General features: G+C 39.7%; 1 protein-coding gene across 1 annotated transcript in view; it reads left to right on the forward strand.

Moving 5' to 3' along the window:
• LOC104622030 (hemicentin-1-like) overlaps positions 1-20,214 on the forward strand; it is a gene marked incomplete at its 5' end in the record, with an annotated part of 153,062 nt that overhangs the window by 91,995 nt on the left and 40,853 nt on the right. The window contains 20 exon segments of the mRNA XM_010288684.1: positions 1-25; positions 1,923-2,073; positions 2,818-3,021; positions 4,072-4,185; positions 5,138-5,325; positions 6,163-6,259; positions 9,252-9,413; positions 10,464-10,577; positions 10,710-10,912; positions 11,147-11,228; positions 11,359-11,490; positions 11,726-11,875; positions 13,502-13,661; positions 14,287-14,411; positions 15,469-15,652; positions 15,818-15,915; positions 16,313-16,591; positions 17,189-17,379; positions 18,568-18,649; positions 19,449-19,585. The exon segment at positions 1-25 is cut by the window's left edge and continues 15 nt beyond it. Coding sequence (XP_010286986.1) covers positions 1-25; positions 1,923-2,073; positions 2,818-3,021; positions 4,072-4,185; positions 5,138-5,325; positions 6,163-6,259; positions 9,252-9,413; positions 10,464-10,577; positions 10,710-10,912; positions 11,147-11,228; positions 11,359-11,490; positions 11,726-11,875; positions 13,502-13,661; positions 14,287-14,411; positions 15,469-15,652; positions 15,818-15,915; positions 16,313-16,591; positions 17,189-17,379; positions 18,568-18,649; positions 19,449-19,585 — 2,878 coding nt within the window.

A 20,214-nucleotide genomic window follows, 5' to 3' on the forward strand; every position in this document is an offset into this window, starting at 1 on the left:
CATCAGCTGGTACAAGGACGGACAGGCCAGTCACAAACTTAATTCCTTTTACTGGGTGGATTTCATACAGAAACAGCTGCGTATTCCCTGTCACTATTAATGAACGTTCGTGCAGCGAGACGGGCTCACTTGCACTGCTGAAGTCAGCAGGATGTCATCTTCCCACCGTCCTGCTGGCAGCATCTCCCCTTGGGCGTCCTAGGGCGTTCGCTGTTGGCCAGATCTCCACAAACTGGCACCCTTGTTTTTTTGTGGGTGCTTGGCAGCGCCACTGAGGCGTCAGGGCTGGAGTTTCCAGGGCCTGCCACTGGGGAGGGGGAGGGCCCTGCCGAGCAGTAGCATCCCATGGTGTGACCAGATGCCCCTTTGCCGTTGGGCGAAGTCCCCAAAGGCCCCGTTACAGAACGGCCCCGTGCTTGGTTCCTCCGAGCGCTGCCCTCGCAGAAGCTGCAGAGAGCCTCCTGCCTGGTTCTGGCAGAGCTCACACAGCCACAAAAACATCTGGATCCTCTCCGAGGGGGAGTGAGGCGTGGTTCCTGCCACACATGGTCTTCACGACAGCATCAGTCTGCAGGAGAGGCGGTTTGGAAGGGCAATGCCACAGAATCACAGAATCATTAAGGTTGGAAAGGACCTCTAAGATCATCAAGTCTGGCTGTCAACCCAACACCACCATGCCCACTAACCCATGTCCCAAAAAATAATTCCTTGATTAATCATATTGGTGTGCAGTCTGCTGGGGGCTGGCTATAAATAAAAAAGAAACGGCACAACTCTTTTGTAAGAAGGGAGGATATAATCTCTTGCTTTAGCTGTTCTTGGGAGGGCACTTACCATGTGGCAGACTGCTGCACCTCTGCAGCCGGACCAGCTCTGCCTGGATTTACTGGAGTCGCAGGAGGGACTGTGTATACGCGCAGCATCTGCTGCAATTCTAGGGTCTCCTGGGTGCACATTGTATTGCCAATGAAAAATGATGCTGGGGGGAGTTGAGAGGTCCCCAAAGTGGACAGTGGCTGTTCCGTTTTCATTCCTGAGAGATACAGGTTGTATTAGTGTGGTCTCTACTGTCATGTGTGATGTAAATTCTAGGGATGGTAACATCTAACCCTGTGTATCTCTGCGTGGCTGCTGCATCCATTTTATGTTCAGCCCATGTCCTTGCTGGGCAGCAGATCCGAGTGGTTGTGTGGCTGTAGGGTGAGTTAGGTGGAGTCGTTCACCTCATAGAAAGACGATAGTTTCACACGTGTAGGTTTTCCATCAGCTCATCAACTTGACTAGTGAGTTCCAGGACTGGATGAGCCTGATTTAATCAGATATCAGGAGAGCCCTTGCCTGACGGGGTCGGCACTGCTCTTTTGAGCAGCAGCTTGGTTGGGAGTAGTGTAAAACCTCTTCCTCTTAGGAGACCAGCTACCAACATCAGAAAGGTGAAGACGCAGAGTGACAACTGTGAAAAGAAACTTGTCTCCAGGAACTTGGAGCTTGATCAAGTTTGCTCAGGGAGGAAAAGCTTTTGGTCTGAGGGAAGGGAGGAGCAGATGAGAGGAGAGCTGGGCTGCGCCACGTGCGGCCAAGGCTGCCATCCCGGGAGCACCCCGCTTAGGACTGCATCCTAAGTGGTCACCCGCAGTAGCTTGGTGTCCTAAGCAATCTGCGCCTTCTTTGCGTAGATTGAAAGCGGGCCTTGCTGGACGCATTAACAAGAATTGAAGGATGTTCTGTTGGTAGTGATAACGAAGCAGAGGAAGTACCAAAACCAAACATGCTCTTAATCCCAGTCTACTGCCTTAGGAAGGATTTTGAAACAACCAGAATTTGACCAAAAGAGAGATGACGTCATATTATTTTTCATAGATATGGCTCCTTCTAGTGTATGTTTTGCCAAGTATTAATTTCCATGTGAAATTACATTACAGCCACTTAAACCAGATGATCATGTCGTTATCCAAGCTAGTGGCCGCACTCTGCAGATTAAGGAGGCTCAAATATCAGATACCGGTCGTTACACTTGTCTGGCATCCAACATTGCTGGAGAGGATGAAGTGGAATTTGATGTAAATATACAAGGTAAACAGAATTCAGATAACAAAATTCTTCTCGAAGCCTTCATTCTAATGTTCTGGGATGTTGAAATTCTTCATAATTTTGTATCCTTTACACCTGCTTGGTCTAATCCAATGCTTTTATGGTTTGTGTGATTTTTTTTTTTTATTTCATATCTATTTTGCTCATCTTTAAGAAATACAGTAATTGATTAGTCTTTCTTTCATATTTTGTGACATAAGCAGTGTTTCTGAAGCTAGTGGAATGACATAGTAATTCCGATCTTCCTTTAGACTACATGAAGAAGTTTTAATTCAGCTTAAACTAGGATGCCATATTTTATTTATTGAGTAGTGCTTAGAGGCCCCAGACGTAAGCATCCTCTTGGCCTACACACTGTGTGCAAATACAAGAAAATACCCATTAGTCGTTTCTGAAAACTTAGACAAAATTAGAAGTTGAGTAAAACCAGATAGCTTACTATTTAAGTATTGTTATTGATGAATAACCTCTGTGTTTTATTATTGGGTCTTTTTACGCCGTTACTTACTAGTCTTCAGAAAATATTCAGTAGTTTGCTCAATTTGCTCATTCTGATGAAAGGAACTAGAGTTTTCCTGGCTAATCTAAACTGAGGGGAGGGCTTAATTTAATACACTTAATTTTTATTGCTGCTATTTAACAATTAGAGTATCTTTTCATTTCTTGCCCTTAAAACTAGCTATTTCTGCTGTAAACTTCTAACATTTTTCCCCTCCTCGGCTGTAGTTCCTCCTAGTTTCCAAAAGCCTCGTAAGGAATGGGAAGCCGGTAACACGGTAGATACAGGACGAGGTGGAGAAAGTAAAGATGTGATTGTCAACAACCCCCTTTCACTGTACTGTGAGACCAATGCTGTTCCTCCTCCAGTTCTTACGTGGTATAAAGATGGCTATCCTCTGAGCTCTAGTGATAAAGTGCTAATATTACCAGGTGAGTATTAAAATGTCCCTCTCTGAGCTTAAGAAACGACGATAGTGCTAGTATTGGTGTAGTAGTAAACTTTTCCCCTTCAAAACGCTGCATTAATGTTATTTTCAGACTTTCTTGACTGGAAATGTTTCTCTCCAGTCCTTGGACTTAAGCTGTTTCCTTCTTTCATCTAAAAACTAGTCCCTAAAATGGTGTGACCATTTAACTTTTATGTGATGTGTTGAAAAATAAAATACAACAGTGATACCTTTTCTCTGATTTATTTCCTTATTAAGTTTTGCTTTGGCAAAAACATAATTGGATTAGAAAAGCCTCTAAACCAGGGAATGAGGCATGGAAATGATGTTTCCAGCAGAAAAATGGCCGTGAGCTCCTGCTTAACCTCATGTGGGAAAGGAAGAGAGGTGCTTGTAACGCTGAGGGCACACAAAGGGAGCCTTCCCCTGCAGAGGGTGGTTTTGGATGGCGTGTGTAAAGAAGGGCCATGGTGGGAATAACGGGTTTTTTTGTCTACCTGTTGCTGATGTATTCGGAGACCAATGACAGCCACTCCCAAAATGTGTTCCTAATATGTCCTCTCCTTCTTAAAGCTATTTATGTGACTATGCTTTAAATGAGGAATAGAGCGAAAAGTAAAAATAGTGTGTACCTATAAGCTTCAGAAGTGATTTTTTTTCAGTTTGGAACAGCTTTACCAGAATATTCTGTGGTTATATTTCCTTTTGCCTGTTAGTTCTCTGTCACTTTGCTAAGAAATATTTCTATTTTTGATCGAAGAATAATGTCTGGCTCCATATCGCTGAAGAACGTTATTCCTTTCTGTGGAATTAATTACTCTTTTCTAACATTTCAGTATGAACAGCGCTGAATTCCAAGTATCTGCCAGTAGAAAAAGTAGCTAGGAAATAAAAGTCTTTAGTTACTTATAATTCAGAACAAATGCTGACCATTCATAAATCTGCTTGCTCTAGGTCTCTGGTGGAAAGCAGTGTGGAAATGATGGAAACTGCTTGATGCTGCATTTAAACCTTGAATGCTTTTTCCTTCCAGGAGGCCGAGTGTTGCAGATTCCACGGGCACAGGCTGACGATGCCGGCAGATACATGTGTGTGGCCGTAAACGAAGCCGGAGAGGATTCCATTCATTACAACGTCCGCGTTCTCGGTAAGCTTTCCTGCTTTCCTTCTTCTTTTTAATGACCAAAAAAAGAGTCCTGCGGACTAATGAAGCATTATAGTTCAGGTTTACTTAATGTTTTTAAAATGTCTAAATTCTGCATATTTGTAAACTATGAAATTAATGTGTTTATATAAGGTGCTAGAATTTTGTAGAAGTATACAGAATTGCATGAAAATAGCGTTAGTGTTGTTAGTTCAGGATGTTTTCAGGTTATCGTTATAGGAACTCAGTTGCTTTATCCCTTATCACACTTTACCAGAAAGAAAAGTATATGTAGAAATCCAGGTTTTATCTTGGTATCTTTTGTTCCCTATCCAGTTTCCAATTCAAAATTCTTGACCTACTAGACATATTTTGGTCATCATTGTCTAAAATACCTGCAAAACTCCCAAAGGCATAAGGGAATTGATGATTTAGATCAGCCATTGAATGCCTGCAGAGTCCATTTTGTATGTTCTGTTTACAGACATTGCACAGAAAGCTTTCCTATGCTGCTCGCATTGTCTGTTGATGTACTCAAGGTTTTTACTTTGGGAAATGCTTATTTCTTTGCCTTTATATCTGTACCTACCACTGAAAATATTAATTTATTGTTAGGACAGGGTCCTGCCTTGGAAATCCTCTTTTGTTCTAGCAGCAAAGAACATGATGGACTGGAAAATGAGTTTTCAACCTCTTCTTCTTTATGGCTGCTGTGAATGAGTATAGTTCTCCTGCAGTCCCTTGAGTTACACTGATTTGTTCCAGCTGAACTACTCTTGGGATTTTATTACCTTTCACTGTGTTCACTGAAGATTTGACTACCTTCTTATAAAAAAAATAATCGTCTAAAAGATTGTTGGGCAACCTTAAAAAAAAAAACAAAAAAACCAACACAACAAAAAGTGCTGGGAAATACTAAGTCATAGTGTTCTTATCATGTTTTGCTCTTTTGTAGTACCACCATCCGTCAGTGGAGCGGATGGTGATCTGCCTGAGGAGGTGACTGTGCTTGTGGACAAGGCTGCGGTGATGGACTGTGTCGCAAGTGGCAGCCCTTCTCCAAGTATTACCTGGCAAAAGGATGGCCACCTCCTAGCAGAAGATGACAAACACATATTTTTGTCCAACGGAAGGAGGTTACAGGTAGCTTTTAGTGATTAACCAGTTTTTAGCATCGCAAACACAAGCTGCCCATAAAGACAAAACTGTTTAGATTTGCAGAGTATGAGATTCTGGATTTTTTTTTTTTTTCTTTCTTACAAGGTGCTGCAAACCTAAGGAGTTTTTGTCCCTGTCCCTTAGCTTCTTCCCACTCCTGTATAGTTCCCTCAGTTGTGCTGGCCTAGATGTTTGTGAGGTCATGCTGTGAACCACATCACTGAAATCACTTGGTTTAAAATAATGTTGATTTTTTTGTGGAGAACAACTTGTCAATTTTGTCCAAGTTTCCCTAACAGAGTTTAATTATTGCAAAAAGTACTTTTTTTTTATTCAAAGAGAATAGTGAATTCTGAAGAATGCGCCCCACCCCCCGAAATCAGTGGATGGTACTGGATGAAACTGTTGAAACAGTTAGAGAGCTGAGCTTAATTCCATTTTCCTAGCATGATCTAAGAATACCATAAAGTATAAAACCCATATAGAACACTAAGATTTTTATTTCAAATATTTTTTAAAAAGTTGTTTTGTTATACAATTTGCATGAATTTAATGTGAAAGATACTATGTTGACATTTCTGGAGGTCTGAGACGCACAGATTTGCCTAACGGATTCTGAAAGGATGTGAAGGTGAAGGTTTCTCAGATTGGCTTCTTCATAACACTGCAAAAGCATTAGCAAAAAACCAAATCAGACAAAAAAACCCTGCAGACTTGCAGGCCCCAAAGACCTTGGGGTCTTTGAGGAGACACCAAGACTCGATGCCTTAACAGTAAGTTCTCATATATTAGCTCAACAACAGAATTGTTTCTTTTTCTTAGATTTTGAATTCCCAAATAACAGATACTGGCAGGTACATCTGCATTGTGGAAAACGTAGCTGGAACTGCCAAAAAGTATTTTAACCTAAATGTTCATGGTAAGTACAACAATCCGTAATTTTCTGGTTGTCTTCTTTCAAATGTCAGTTTAGCTTGAATGTGGAAATTTTAATGGAGTGCTTAGGCACAGACTTAGCTTTATGCATGCAAGTCGTCTTACTAGGTGTAACGGAGATTCTGATGCTATATTTCATTCAAGAAATGAAATATAAATTTAAAGTACCTTGGCAAAACATAGCTTGTGATACCTCATATAAAGAGTGTCAGCTCTTTATTCCATGTACGTGGAAATTATTATTGAGAGAACCTTGTGTAGTTGCTCTGTGTGTGTACTGTGTAGGTGTTGCTAAGCTCTGAAATCATGAGTTACAAACTCATAACACAGAGATAGGGCATTGTAAAAGCTTAATTTTTTTTTTAATTTTACCTTTAAGATTCCTTTCTGTTCTTTTTGTTGTTGTTGAGGTAGAATAGAATTAAAATAAATTTGGACCTTTGGCATCACAAGTCTAAAACAAATGCAATCAAGAAATTAAGTCATTTTGCGTTATTTTAAAAAACAGTCTCTCCACCACCTTTCCTTACCTCTCCTGATAGTTTCAGAAAATCAGGATATCTCTAATTAACATTTCAGAGTTAACCTTAACTTCCCGTTTTATTTCTGCCCACTCTTCCTTCCACCACTTCCAGCTTTCCATTCTGAGTTGAACATTAAATAACCATTACTCCCACAAAAATCTCTGCACAATTACATGTTAAAACCTGCCAAGGAATATTTGCAGCTGCATCTTTATCTACTTTCACAGTACGATTTGGAGACTTATATCACAGTCTTCTACATATGATCAGCATCCTTTTTCACATCCTTGTTAACTAGCTAATCTTCTGCGTTACATACTAGAAGGAAGACAAGCGCTGTCTTCTCTCTCTATTTAAATACACTACCAGCATCCAAGGAATTTGATTATTCGGGTTATTACATGCAGAAGAAATAAATTTTTTCTCATTCACACATGCAGCAAATTTACATACTAAATGAAACAAATTTATAGTGCCTTTTTCTACTCAGTAATACAATTCGCCAAAACCAGTGTTGTCATGGGAAGAATTTGCCCTGGAGTCATTCTCTAAGAAGTTATTTTCTTTCAGTGGAGTCGATCCAGATTTCCTGATGTTGGAGTTTTGTTTTGAAATCAAAATATTTTGCTTTTCTTGACATTTCTGTTTTAATTTAAACTTCTTGTCTTTGAAATATTTGTTTATAATAACTCTAGTCTAATAATATTGTTATTAAAGAAAGGTTTGCATGAAGCTTCAATTCTAGCTCAACACCATCACCAATTTAGGACTATTAATCTCTGAATGCAGTTTCATTTGAAAAATTAGACTTTGGCTGTTCAGGAAAGGACCACCCAGGGTGAAGCACTGATGAAAATGAATTATCACTAAGCATTGTTTTGTCAGTGTCAAAAAAAGGTTCTTTTCCAGCATTTTTGTATGCTTCTAATGGAACTGCTTTCATAAATTTAGTATGCTGAAAAATTCACTTCTTGTCTTAAAGGTGAGTAATATAACTAAAATAAAACCCTCCAAAACATTGAAAATAAGCATCCCATTTTAAATCTCAACCTCTAACCTTAATATATAGCAAATAGGTAACTTTCTCACTGACTTACTAAAACTGAGCCCGTTTACTGCATCAGTATGCAGGCTACCGGTGGTACATTTGTGGGTGGTTTGCAGATGCCATCCAGGCTGCAGAATTGAAAATGTACCATTTATGTAGTTCAAACAAAATGCATTAAAAGGTCAGATTTGGCCCTGTATATTTAATTGCCCACTGTCCTGCACTGCCAAAAATCACATCTGTGGGAAAATAACTGTAAAAGTAAATAAATATAAGTAACTATAAAATGTCATCAGATCAGAATTCTTCATTTATTCCAGTGAACCATTTTATGCTCATTGTCAGGGAAATAACCTTCAGTTATTCCAAGTTGAAAAATACGGGCTGAATTTGCCCATTTACATTGACTCCTCTTGTTTCTGCAGTGCCACAGAGGGGCAATAAAAGGCTTAATGACTGTTTTGTGTCATTCAAGTGACAGAAAGCAGCTGGAGTATTTCTGGTGGCTGTGGTCCAAAATTTTTTAACATTTCTGTCTTTGAAGAAGAGGATTCCATGTGTTCTTTGGAATGATTTTTCCACCCAATAGAGCCAAGAACATGCTTTTGCTTTCCTCTTAATTGTTTTCTATATCCACACTGCAAAAACATGGAAACTAAAACTTGGGGTTTATTAAAAGGAAGAGATTTACAGTTATTTAATTTTAAATAGTTCTTGTAGAAAGGTCAAATGTCAAAATATTCTTGTATTTATAACACGGGGACTTTTAAGCTTAAAAATGCACCCCTTAGAGCAATGCTTGCATGCCAGAATTGTAAACTGCTTAGCTCACTATTAAACAACAGGTTTGTCTGGTTAACAAAAGGGATCATTTCTGGTTCTCTATAATGAGAAAATGGACTATTTCAGAAAGAGTAGGAGCAATACAATATCAGGAAGAAATGATACTTAGTCATCCTATATATCCTGATAAGGTAAATTTAATCTGTCGTGCTGTACATAGCAAATGTCCTATGAGTACAGCGTTTTAAAATTGGTAGTGTGTTAGTCAGGAACTGCAGCATCTCTTGTCATCTCTATGATTTTAGGTTAATTAGCCTTCCCAAATCCCAAGCACAGAAGGACTGCAGATGACGTCATTGAAATCTTGGTGAATTATAGGAACAGAAATGACCGTTAGATTGGCTCCAGTCATATTTCCAGATACATCCAAAAAGGTGTTGGGTTGATGGTTGGACTTGATGATCCCAGAGGTCTTTTCCAACCTTAACAATTCTATGATTTTTGCAACTTCACCCTTTGGCAAAACTCAGCAATTCAGCTTTATTTTAGTAAATCGGGATCTTGTGGAATATGGTTTGCTGGCACTATGATAGATACTATTAATGTCTTTCTCTCCACAGTTCCTCCAAGTGTTGTTGGTAGTAATCCTGAGAACTTGACCGTGGTGGTGAATAATTTCATCTCGCTGACTTGTGAGGTCACTGGCTTCCCACCTCCTGATCTCAGCTGGCTCAAGAATGGAAAACCTATCAGTTTGAATACCAACGCTTTTATCGTGCCTGGTGAGGAATGTCAACCTTTGGACTCAACTTCTGTCTATTTTGTCTTGATGAGGTTGGCCATTATTTATGGAGCCAGAGTATTCTTAGTATTGCTCCAGTGAGTAGACAAGACACTTGGCCTAGTGTGTTTAATAATTTCTTGGCTGTTGGGTGGGTTCACTTTTAGAGAAAACTGGCTCAAACTGAAAACGCTGAAATAAATTGTGTGGAAAAGACTAGAGGGCAAGTCACGTAACAGAGGTGCTTTGATAGAGTTATTGGTTAAAGCTGGGTCACTTTGACTTGCCTTTCAATGAAATGGTCAGAAATTGTGACGGAAGCTTCAGTTCCTCTGGCTTAGGTGACAAAAAGGAAAAACCTTCCCATTGACTTCAGTGGGAAACTGGATTAACCCTACTGAGCTCTCAGGAAGAATCCCTTGTATTCTGCGGTCTCCTTAACCATTCAAAGCTCCTCGCTAAATAAGGTCCAGGAGTGTCTGTGTCATTTCTGCCCCTGTGGCTTGTCTTCAGCCCAGGGTATTAAGTGAAGAGCACTTGCTGTGTTGCTCAGTCCTTGCTGGTGTAATGTGACGGGGGCTGTGTTACAGCATAGACTAAGGCACCGACGTGGAAATTGCTCGATGGCAGGAGCGGCATCTGTGCAGACTAGTAGTGTGGGCACAGGCTGTAAGTAGCTTCACGAATGGAGACAGGTGAAACTGGGGAATAAAGAATGGGATAGTGACTGAGTTAAGTGGAAAGGGTGTAGTTACGTTAGGAGACAGCATTTAGCAGCTACGGAAGAAATGTGTCTAAATGGAGTTTTTGTGGTCCAAACTTATAGTTAACAGCACTAATCAAACTGACCCTAAAATTTTAGTTCTCTTTGGCTGGATTTTTTTAAAAAGAATTAATGAACCTTAAAAAACAATGATAATGCAGTGCTGCTTTGAACCTGAGGTTAATTTATTGCCTATGCTTAGTCTGTTGGACCTGCAATTTTAAAATAGCATTTGAGATTAATACAATAACCACAGAATAAATCTGAAGCCTTCTCTCTCTACTTCAGGTGCTCGGACTCTGCAGATTCCCCGAGCCAAACTACCAGATGATGGTGAATATACTTGTATTGCCAGAAACCAAGCTGGGGAAAGTCAGAAGAAGAGTTTCCTAACTGTCCTTGGTTTGTTTTTTACTATTTTCTGAAATAATATCTATTGCTTTGAAAATGCAGTATCTTGTATTTATTTTTATTAGGTTGTTTTCTGCCCTCTCACAAAACGGAGGCAGAAATAACTCTCAGCTTCTTCTATAGTGCCCCCAAGCATCAAAGACCATAGTGGAACCTCACTGACAGTGCTGAACGTGAGAGTGGGCACCCCGGTGATGTTAGAGTGTGAATCCAACGCTATTCCACCACCAGTCATCACCTGGTACAAGAACAGGCGCGTAATTTCAGAGTCTGCAAATGTGGAGATCTTAGCGGACGGGCAAACGTTGCGAATCAAGGGTGCAGAGGTAGGCCAGGCTTGCAGGATGCTGCATCTGCCTCTACTTTGCTCCTGTCAAGCAATTATTTTGCTCTTTATTGGTGCATTCTGCTGGCTGTATGTAGGAGATATATTTGCTGGAGGCTTTTCATTCTCTGAAAAGGACCTTGAGTTGGCAGAGTCAAAGGCTGTTAATATCTCTAAACTGTAGAATTAAAGTAAGACTCCATAATAAGGTTTTTTTAATTTATTTTTATTTTAGGTTTCTGACACGGGCCAATATGTGTGCAAAGCCATAAATATTGCAGGGCAAGATGATAAAAATTTCCATCTTAATGTTTATGGTGAGCATACTCTGCATTATCTGCAGTAGTTATTATAATACCATAGACATTGTAGAGTAGACAATTCAACATCAGTTTACAAAAGTATTTGGTAACCAAACCATTCTTATTTCTTCCATTCAATTTATAGTGCCACCAAATATAGAAGGCCCTGAACAAGAGTCGGTCAATGAAACTATCGGTAATCCTGTTACCTTTGTGTGTGATGCTACTGGAATTCCTCCACCAACATTAGTGTGGCTTAAGAATGGAAAACCAATAGGTAACAGTCTCTTACTTAAAGCATGCTCTTTTCTGCTCTTTTTTCCCGGCTTTGGGGCACCTCTGTGCTGTTTGCTGCCTATTTTTTGTTTCTTCTTCATCTGTCTCTAGACAGACTCTTATGTTAACTGATTGGAATCTTTGTTTTGTTTTGAAATTTTGATTCAAAAAAGTCTCAAGATGCATTTTCTCTCTGTGGCCTGGTTTGGAATAACTACTTGTGTACATATTTTCAGAAAACTCCGGTTCTTTTGAATTTCATATTTTATCTGGTGGAAGCAAGCTTCAGATTGCTCGCTCTCAGCTTCTAGATAGTGGGACCTACACGTGTATTGCCTCAAATATAGAGGGAAAAGCTCAGAAAAGTTACGTGCTTTCTATCCAAGGTAAGGCATGAGAGTGCAGTGAGCAGAACCCGTTAATAATTGATGGAGTATCACACTGTGTCTGTACTAGAGACACTGAGATAACATAAACATGTAGAAAAGTGGAGAATCTGGGCCATTATTTCCATCATCTGCAACTGGTTAGAGGATTATACTTCTAGTCAGAAATTTGCATGAAAAAGAATATTCTTAATCTCTGATCATAGCAGAATTTGGAAGCAGTCGGGGAGGCTCAATGCTGCTAATCACATTCTTCCTCCTGCATTGATTGAGTGTGGAGCATCACACATACATGGTTGCAGAAGCAGTGATACCTGTTGCCTTTTTTGCCATAGCAAATAGAAGGAGATAGCAAAGAAATACTGGCAGAATTTCCTTATGAAATTTCCACCTCTCCGCTCAAGTAAGAAGCCCTGATTTGTTACGGAATTACCTCCTGCCTCCCAGCACATCACCCTTACGCTGCAGACGTCTTTGTGTTCTTCTGTTCCTAAGGACTCATGCCCATTAATTGCACTAGTTCCCACCCGTATCTGACAAGGCGCCTATGGCGCAGAATCTCCAACTCTGCTGTGATACCTTCCCGTGCTGGCAGTCGCTGGTTGAGGAAGAGGCAGCATCAGCTGTGACATGCTGGCACACCCGTGTGTGATAGCTGGCCATCAGCAGGCCAAAGAGTAGCTGTTCATCACAGCAGTCATTCTTTGGGGGTGCTGGTTTTTGCGTGTGTCCCTGCCTGCCTGCCAATTTCCCCAAGTTCAGGAATTGAGTATCAAACTGCTTGTTTGGTAACTAGCGATAGAATGAGAGGAAATGGCCTCCAGTTGTGCCAGGGGAGGTTTAGATTGGATATCAGGAAAAATTTCTTCACTGAGATAGTGGCCAGGCATTGGAACAGGCTGCCCAGGGAGGTGGGGGAGTCACCATCACTGGAAGTGTTCAAAAAAACGTGTGGACGTGGCACTTTGGGACATGGTTTAGTGGGCATGGTGGTGTTGGGTTGATGATCTTAGAGGTCCTTTCCAACCTTAATGATTCTGTGATTGAAATGTGACTGAAATTGCTTGAAATGCTCAAAACTTACTAGTGGGACTCATAGTCTTGACTTGATGAGTGTTGTCCATGTGCTTTAGAACAGGACAAAAATTGCTGCAGGTTCGGGTGGAGTAAGTGTGCGACTGTTAACAGGAATATGACGTTCTTGATGCAACAGAGCATTTGACTGTGCACTAACTGCATGCTCAAGACTTAAAGAGGCATTTAATTGTTACAGTGCATTGTGATGTTTAATGAAATGGGATTTTGTCATAATACGTGTACTATATAATACATAGTACATTAGCATTGTTTGAGCAGATAACTGTAGATATTAAATATAATGGCAAAGATACATGGGTTTTATGATTTTGTAAATTAGCTGTTTTAACCATTCCTTAAAGTGGGTTTGAATTTAGCTTTGCAAACCCCCCTCTAGGAACAATATAATCATACATTTTCTAAACTAGATTTGAATGGAGGTAATGCAATAAATACTAGTACTCACGAGCTACTGCGGTGTAACTTTTCATAGTTTAGATCATGTTTCTTGCTGACGAATCTTCTTTTCCCTCCATCATGCATTTCCAGTTCCTCCTAATATTGTTGGCTCTGAAGTGCCAAGTGAGCTCAGCGTTCTCCTGGGGGAAAGCATCCAGCTTGTCTGCAATGCTAATGGAGTGCCCATGCCAGTTATGCAGTGGCTTAAAGACGGAAAAACAGTTGCCAGTGATGATCTACAAAGAATAAGGCAAGCAAAAATAAGCAGAGACTGCATTCTCTTCTTGTATAATTTTAAACCTCAGAGGGCCTTGAAGAGGGGGCATAAAGGAGGGCCCTAAGGACGGAGTGTAAAGAGGGCCTGAGTCTTAGCTTAGCCAGGTTAAGAACATAATCTCCCTCTTTAGCTTCTGTAAATCTAGTATACTGTGTTGCTACTTCAATTATTTTTATTTAATTTCTTTTTTTTGTACAGAGATAAGTATATGATATCTATTTTTTTTCTCTGTTGTTAATCTCCATTAAAGTTCATCAGGTTCATTAAAGTTTATTAAGGTCGATAAGTTTCATTGAGTTCCTTTGGAGGGAAAAGATCCCGAGACATGAAAAGAGTTTACTTTTGATACTTTTCATTATGGGTTCTTCAGAAGCCTGGTTGGAACTGAATCCTAATACAAGGTTAGAGGACATCTCCAGGAAAAACTTCTTAGCCTATCTCTAATACTATTTTGCAAAAAACAATGGTGTTCTCACCAAATTCCCAAGAGGATAGAGGTAGTTGATTTAAATGTACAAACCCAACTGTTTTGACCTTTCTTTGCCAGGTCATAGGAATACATAAACAAAGTCACTGTGTTTTATGACCTTCCTTGTAGAGTAACTCCAGATGGCAGCACATTAAACATTATCAGAGCTCTCAGCTCTGATACAGGAAAATACACTTGTGTGGCTACTAATCCTGCAGGAGAGGAAGACCGAATTTTCAACTTGAATGTATATGGTGAGTTTTCACACATGTGAAGCTGAAATCTGGTCCGTTATCCTATCTTTGTAAGCACTCCCAAGAGAGGGCCAAGAAATGGATGCCTGTCTTCAGGGTAATACTACATGCATGTGTTTCCAATTTCATGTACTGTAGATATCACAGTATATTACACAGGATGTTCTGTCAATGACAAAACGATTGAAATCGCTGGTAAATGTGTTTTGGGATAAGCAGAAATTAATTCCTTTGGTATATTTCATAATAGAAGAATTCTGCTTGTGGTGACTTTTTTTTTTTCCTTGTAGAGAAAGATACACTTGGGGCTGATTTACTATGATACTGCTTTTGTGTTGTATTAGTTTATCCTCACTAATTCCAATCAAAGTACATCGGCTAAAACCAGAGTAGTATGGTAGGGAACTAATAGTTAAAGGTCCCTAGAGTTTAAAAGAAAAATGATAGAGTTTTGGATGAAATTCTTCTCTTGCACAATTTGACATACAGAAGATAGTGAGCATAACTCTTCTTTAGCAGTGTGGAGAGTGGACATTTTAACTGGTGAAAAATGTGTTCATGAAGTACAATGACTAGCGTGAAAGAGTGAAGAGTTCCACGCAGGCAGCGTTTCACAGTGGCCTAAGTGTGTGTCCCGGTTATGCAGAGAATCAACTGGCATACGAGCATGAGCAGAGTAGCAAGAGATGACTTTGATATAATAAATAACAATACTGAATGACCACATCAGATCTTTTGGGGACAGAATGGCACAGTGGAGACTTCTGCATTGTCATTCTCTCCCCATGAGCTTTAGGCTCTGAGCTCCCTCTTGTTTGCCACAGCCTGACAAATCAAAGAGATCACTCTATTACCGTTCTAAGGTGCATCTGGTTTTAAATATGTAAATGGATATTTATTAGGGCTCAATATTATTATTACTGTTTAAAACAATGGGGATCTTCTCACTGAATTGCCTATGGGGCTTTAGGCGCGGTGTTTCCTGCAAAGTAACACATGTGGAATGATTTTAAGAGCCAGTCTTAATATTTTCCTTTTCAACATTTACAAAATGTAGTTCCTCCAGCAATAGCCAATAATGAAGATGAACCAGAGCACCTCACTGCCCTTTTGGACACCTCCCTAAATATTGAATGTACTGCTACTGGCACCCCACCACCACAGATCAACTGGCTAAAGAACGGCCTGCCTCTGTCTGTCTCCTCCCAAACCAGGTTGCTGTCAGCCGGGCAGCTCCTCAGGTTGGTTTTCATCTATCTTAACTAGCTGGGTTTTCTGTTCTCTTTTGCTACCTCAGCATAATTCTGCTAGTATTTTTGGAAGCAAGAATAAACTTGATCTAAACCATACCATAATAAAGATAATGTACTCCATTTACAGCTGGCTTAAAATGATTTTCTCTTTAGACTTGCCCGAGTGCAGATCTCTGATACTGGTGTGTACACTTGTGTAGCATCTAACAGGGCTGGAGTGGACAACAAACATTACAACCTTCAGGTTTTTGGTGAGTTTCTCTGAAACACTTTATGTAAAGAATCTTATTTCTTAATTTCTTAAACCTAATACTCAGTTTTCTTTCTCACCCACATAAAGTTGCAGATAGCCACAAGTATATCTTACACGGGTAGTCATTAGGGAAACACTAACTTTTCAATGTGATTTTTTTTAATGTAAAGTGTTTTAACCCTAGAAGAGTCCTTACTTGAACTGGCACCTATAATGTGTCACGGGTTTTTTTAGAAAGAATAAAAATATATAATTTCTGAGTGAATTTTAACACATGTGCTAAACATGAATGTAAGTGGGGAAATGCAAAAGGCTAGCTGCGTTCCAACTTCTCAATATTCAGAATTAACATCTGGGTTGTACTCTGTATGAATCAGATCTTTGCTTCTCGGCAGTACCACCAAGCTTGGACAACGCAGGAGGAACAGAGGATGTGACTGTAGTAAAAGGCAGTTCAACTTCGATGAAGTGTCTTACTGATGGCACTCCTGCCCCCACTATGTCCTGGTTTAAAAATGGGCATCCTTTAAGCCTCGGAGCTCACCTGACGTCAAGTAACCAAGGCATGGTCCTTCATTTTGTAAAAGCAGAGACTGGTGACACCGGCAAATACACTTGTGTAGCATCCAATGAGGCTGGAGATACCAGCAAGCACTTTTCCCTGAAAGTGCTGGGTAAGTGTTAACCTTTCAACTCAACAAAATGGGAGCAGTAAACAAATATCTACTCAGGACAACAATTAAAAAAATCTCAAGAGATAAGGAGTATTTTCAAGAAACATTTACTGTAGTAAAGAGAGAGATAAGGAAATAGAAGATACCTAAAGATGTGTGAATATGTGATATAGTATATATTTTTCCCAACATTTCCCGAGTACTGAAATATGCTATAATTAATAGTAAACTAATTTACAAAGTAATTTGGTTAAGTGACTAACTTTGCGTAGTAGAAATTCAGCTTGACAGGATGATAGCACAGCTGAAAGCATAGCTGAAGGTACAACAGCTAAAGGGCTAATAAATATATTCACTGATATTATATATTTTAGCTGGGATTATGAAGACGTTTTATAAATAATAATTCTAATATAAACTACACAAATTAATAGACAGAGGCAGAGAGAAATTACGTGAGATACTCAGTGAGTTCATGACACGGTCAGAAATAATACTAATGTAGACAAATTCTACAAACTGTAATCACAAGGCTGTGGATCAGGTTTTATAGGCTTTTTGAATCAATGAAGAACAGGAATGTTTTTCCTTCCACAGAGCCACCTCACATCAATGGTTCAGATCAACCAGAAGAGCTCTCTGTCGTCGTTAACAACCCTCTTGAACTTCTCTGCATCTCTTCTGGCATTCCAGTCCCCAAAATCTCATGGATGAAGGATGGGCGCCCGCTTCTGCAGAATGATAACGTTCATGTCCTGAGAGAAGTCCTTCGAATAACCAGTGCTCAGGTGAACTATTTGTCTCAAAATAGGCTCAGTTTTGCAAACCCTAGAGGAGTGTGCAGAACTGTCTGCTGTTTGGACCCCATCCTAAGAGATGTCCTAAAAAGCCTCTATAAAATCACCCACCTGCATTTGCCGTTGGAGAATTATATTTTCAAGCCTTGCCTTGGAGTTTCCCATACAGAACAAGCAGTGGTGTTATGGGTTGAGAGTGCCCAAGCACTGCTGAGCATTATTACTTCGAGCTCATTTCAGAGTTCTGTAATTTTTTTATTTATTGGTGCTTCTTGTTACAAAGCAGGACAATCAATGCTGAGGACTCCCCTTTTTCTGGGGTTATTTCTGGTTTTAGTCTGTGCCTGCAATCTGTGCTTTGCTCATTTCCTACCTATTGGACTCTTGTTACTATCTCTTGCTTTTCTTCTTTCATGTTTCATAGTTCCTCCTTGGCCTTTCTTCTCTTTCCTTTAGCTTGGGCTTCCCTAATATCCATTTGCTTCTCACATGTATAAGGCATAGATTAGAGAAAAGCTGCATTTGCAGTCATCTGTGTGCAAGTTAAGAAAAAATAAATAAAGATGATAGGAAGACTTTCAGACAAATTCAAACAACAAAATTTCCAGGGAAATGTAACCTTTAAAACCTGCACCAATAAACTAAGGCTGTATTCAGCTATGGACAGCCAGACTGGAGTTCAGCAAACAGAAGTGAGACAGGGCTCGGATCTGACTGCCGCTTGGTTTGTTTGCAAAGCAAGCACTTCTTGGCTTTACAATGCAGAGTTCACAGGAAGGAGAAGGCATAAAAGTATTAATGAGTAGGTGTGCACAAAAAGATTTCCTTAGGGCCCAGAACTGACCCTTGTTTGGTTGGATACCTGTAGCCAGTTCCATCTTTATTGATTACCTGTTGGAAAAAGCATCACAAAGAGAAGGGTTCTTGCTGGAGACATGTTATCCAGAGAGGTTTTTATGGGGTCCTATAACTCCTAAGCCATCTCTGTACAATCCCACCATGGTAAAGTAAAGAAGTTTTCAAGAACTTTATTAATTTATTTTCAGGTATTCCTCATCTATTGTGCTTGTGTTTAAGTGCTGCCCTGTTACATGTTACTGTCAATGTTTGTATTTCACAGTTTTTCTGAATTGTTCTGATATTCTGAGGTTTCTGCTGAAGTTGTTCGTGTGTTTCTAGGTGGAGGACACAGGAAGATACACATGTTTGGCATCCAGCCCTGCAGGAGATGATGATAAGGAATATTTAGTAAGAGTGCATGGTAAGTTCAATTTAGGAAAAAAAAATTATTCCTTCAAATTGTAAACTACTAAGGTACGTATCAGTATCTCATTTAACGAGCTACGTATTACTAAAGACGAAATATTACGTGTTTTGCGAAAGTGATGTTACACCATATGCTCATAACATTTCTGAATAAGGATAACTGTTCTGCACATGATACAGAATTAGAAGGGAATGTTCCACCAGATGCAACTGATTTCTGTTATAATTCCAAGTCTTATATTTTGAATACTTGGGAAGGTTATCTATATCAGTATTCAGCTGGATTGAGTTTATTGTGCTTACTGAAAGAGGATGTGAAGTATACTGATATCTATGATCATCTTAGTTTTTCAGTAGAAAAAGGTAAGAAATTTATTTAGAAATGAATACATAAAATTTAGTGACAGTACGGGAAGTATAAATGGGACTTTTGCAGTTCTACAATATGCCTCGGGTTTCTTCTTGAAGATTATAGCTTCCATGTTTATTGATGAACAGGTTATGGAAGTTGGGTGATCTCTGCTCTGTCTGGCTTAAATGCTGGTGCCCTCACTGAGAATAGACTTTAAATTAATTCCGGACACTGTAGTTTCCAGTGTATGACTTGGGAAACAGGTTCACCAGTTAAACAAATGTGATATATTTAACACAGGTATTGCAAAGTAGAACTAATTAATGACACTGTAGCTTTGCATTTGTTTTAAACTTAAGAAATAAATTGGAAATTTTCAATGAATGATTTTAACGGTAGCTCATATGTGTGGTGTTTATTTTCTTCCTAATTTTTATAACAGTTCCTCCTAACATTGCTGGTACCGGTGGTCCGCAGGACCTCACGGTGTTGCAGAACAGACAAGTTCTACTGGAATGCAAGTCAGATGCTGTGCCACCTCCGACGATCTCATGGCTTAAAAATGGAGAACTTTTAGAGGTATAGTGGTTACATTGTTTGTACAAGCCTTTTGCTCCCTTTATGTTTTACACACAGTGCTTGAGGTTTCTTATTCTGCTCACTTGCCCCTTCAGTGCAGTCCAAGTTACGGTGCCTTGAATTCAAGAGAAGCTGAGTAGCCCCAGTACAAATACAGTTAGTCCTAAATGAGTACCTGAAGCTAGCAAGCATGTGGTGGCCATCCCGCTGTTACTTGTTCTTTTTTCCTTTAGGGGGATCCCTTGCTCCTCCTGGATCCTCTGAGCAATGCTAGAAGCCTTCGGTATACTCCTGAATGGCTTCCCAGGAAAGGTAGCTGAGAAAAGACTACACTATATGTTTCCTTTGGGTATATTATGCATCCTCATACTCTAGTAGCATTTAGAAAGGAATTAAATTCTATACGTTGGGGAAAAAAAAAAAAAAAAAGAAAATAAAATGGGTTGCTAATCACCACAGTTTTGTATCAAATGCATCTTTTTCACTCAGAATTCCGTGTAGTGTCATGTTAAGGCATTGAGTCTTTGCTGGTTGAGAGACATTTAGCAAGATGAGGATCGTTTCTACAGAAAGAATTTTTTACTTCCCATCCTCTTCCTTGAGATCTCTCAGAAACCAGATGCTTTCTA

The sequence above is a fragment of the Phaethon lepturus genome, unplaced genomic scaffold (assembly GCF_000687285.1).
Source record: "Phaethon lepturus isolate BGI_N335 unplaced genomic scaffold, ASM68728v1 scaffold14566, whole genome shotgun sequence".
In the NCBI taxonomy this organism is placed as follows: domain Eukaryota; kingdom Metazoa; phylum Chordata; class Aves; order Phaethontiformes; family Phaethontidae; genus Phaethon; species Phaethon lepturus.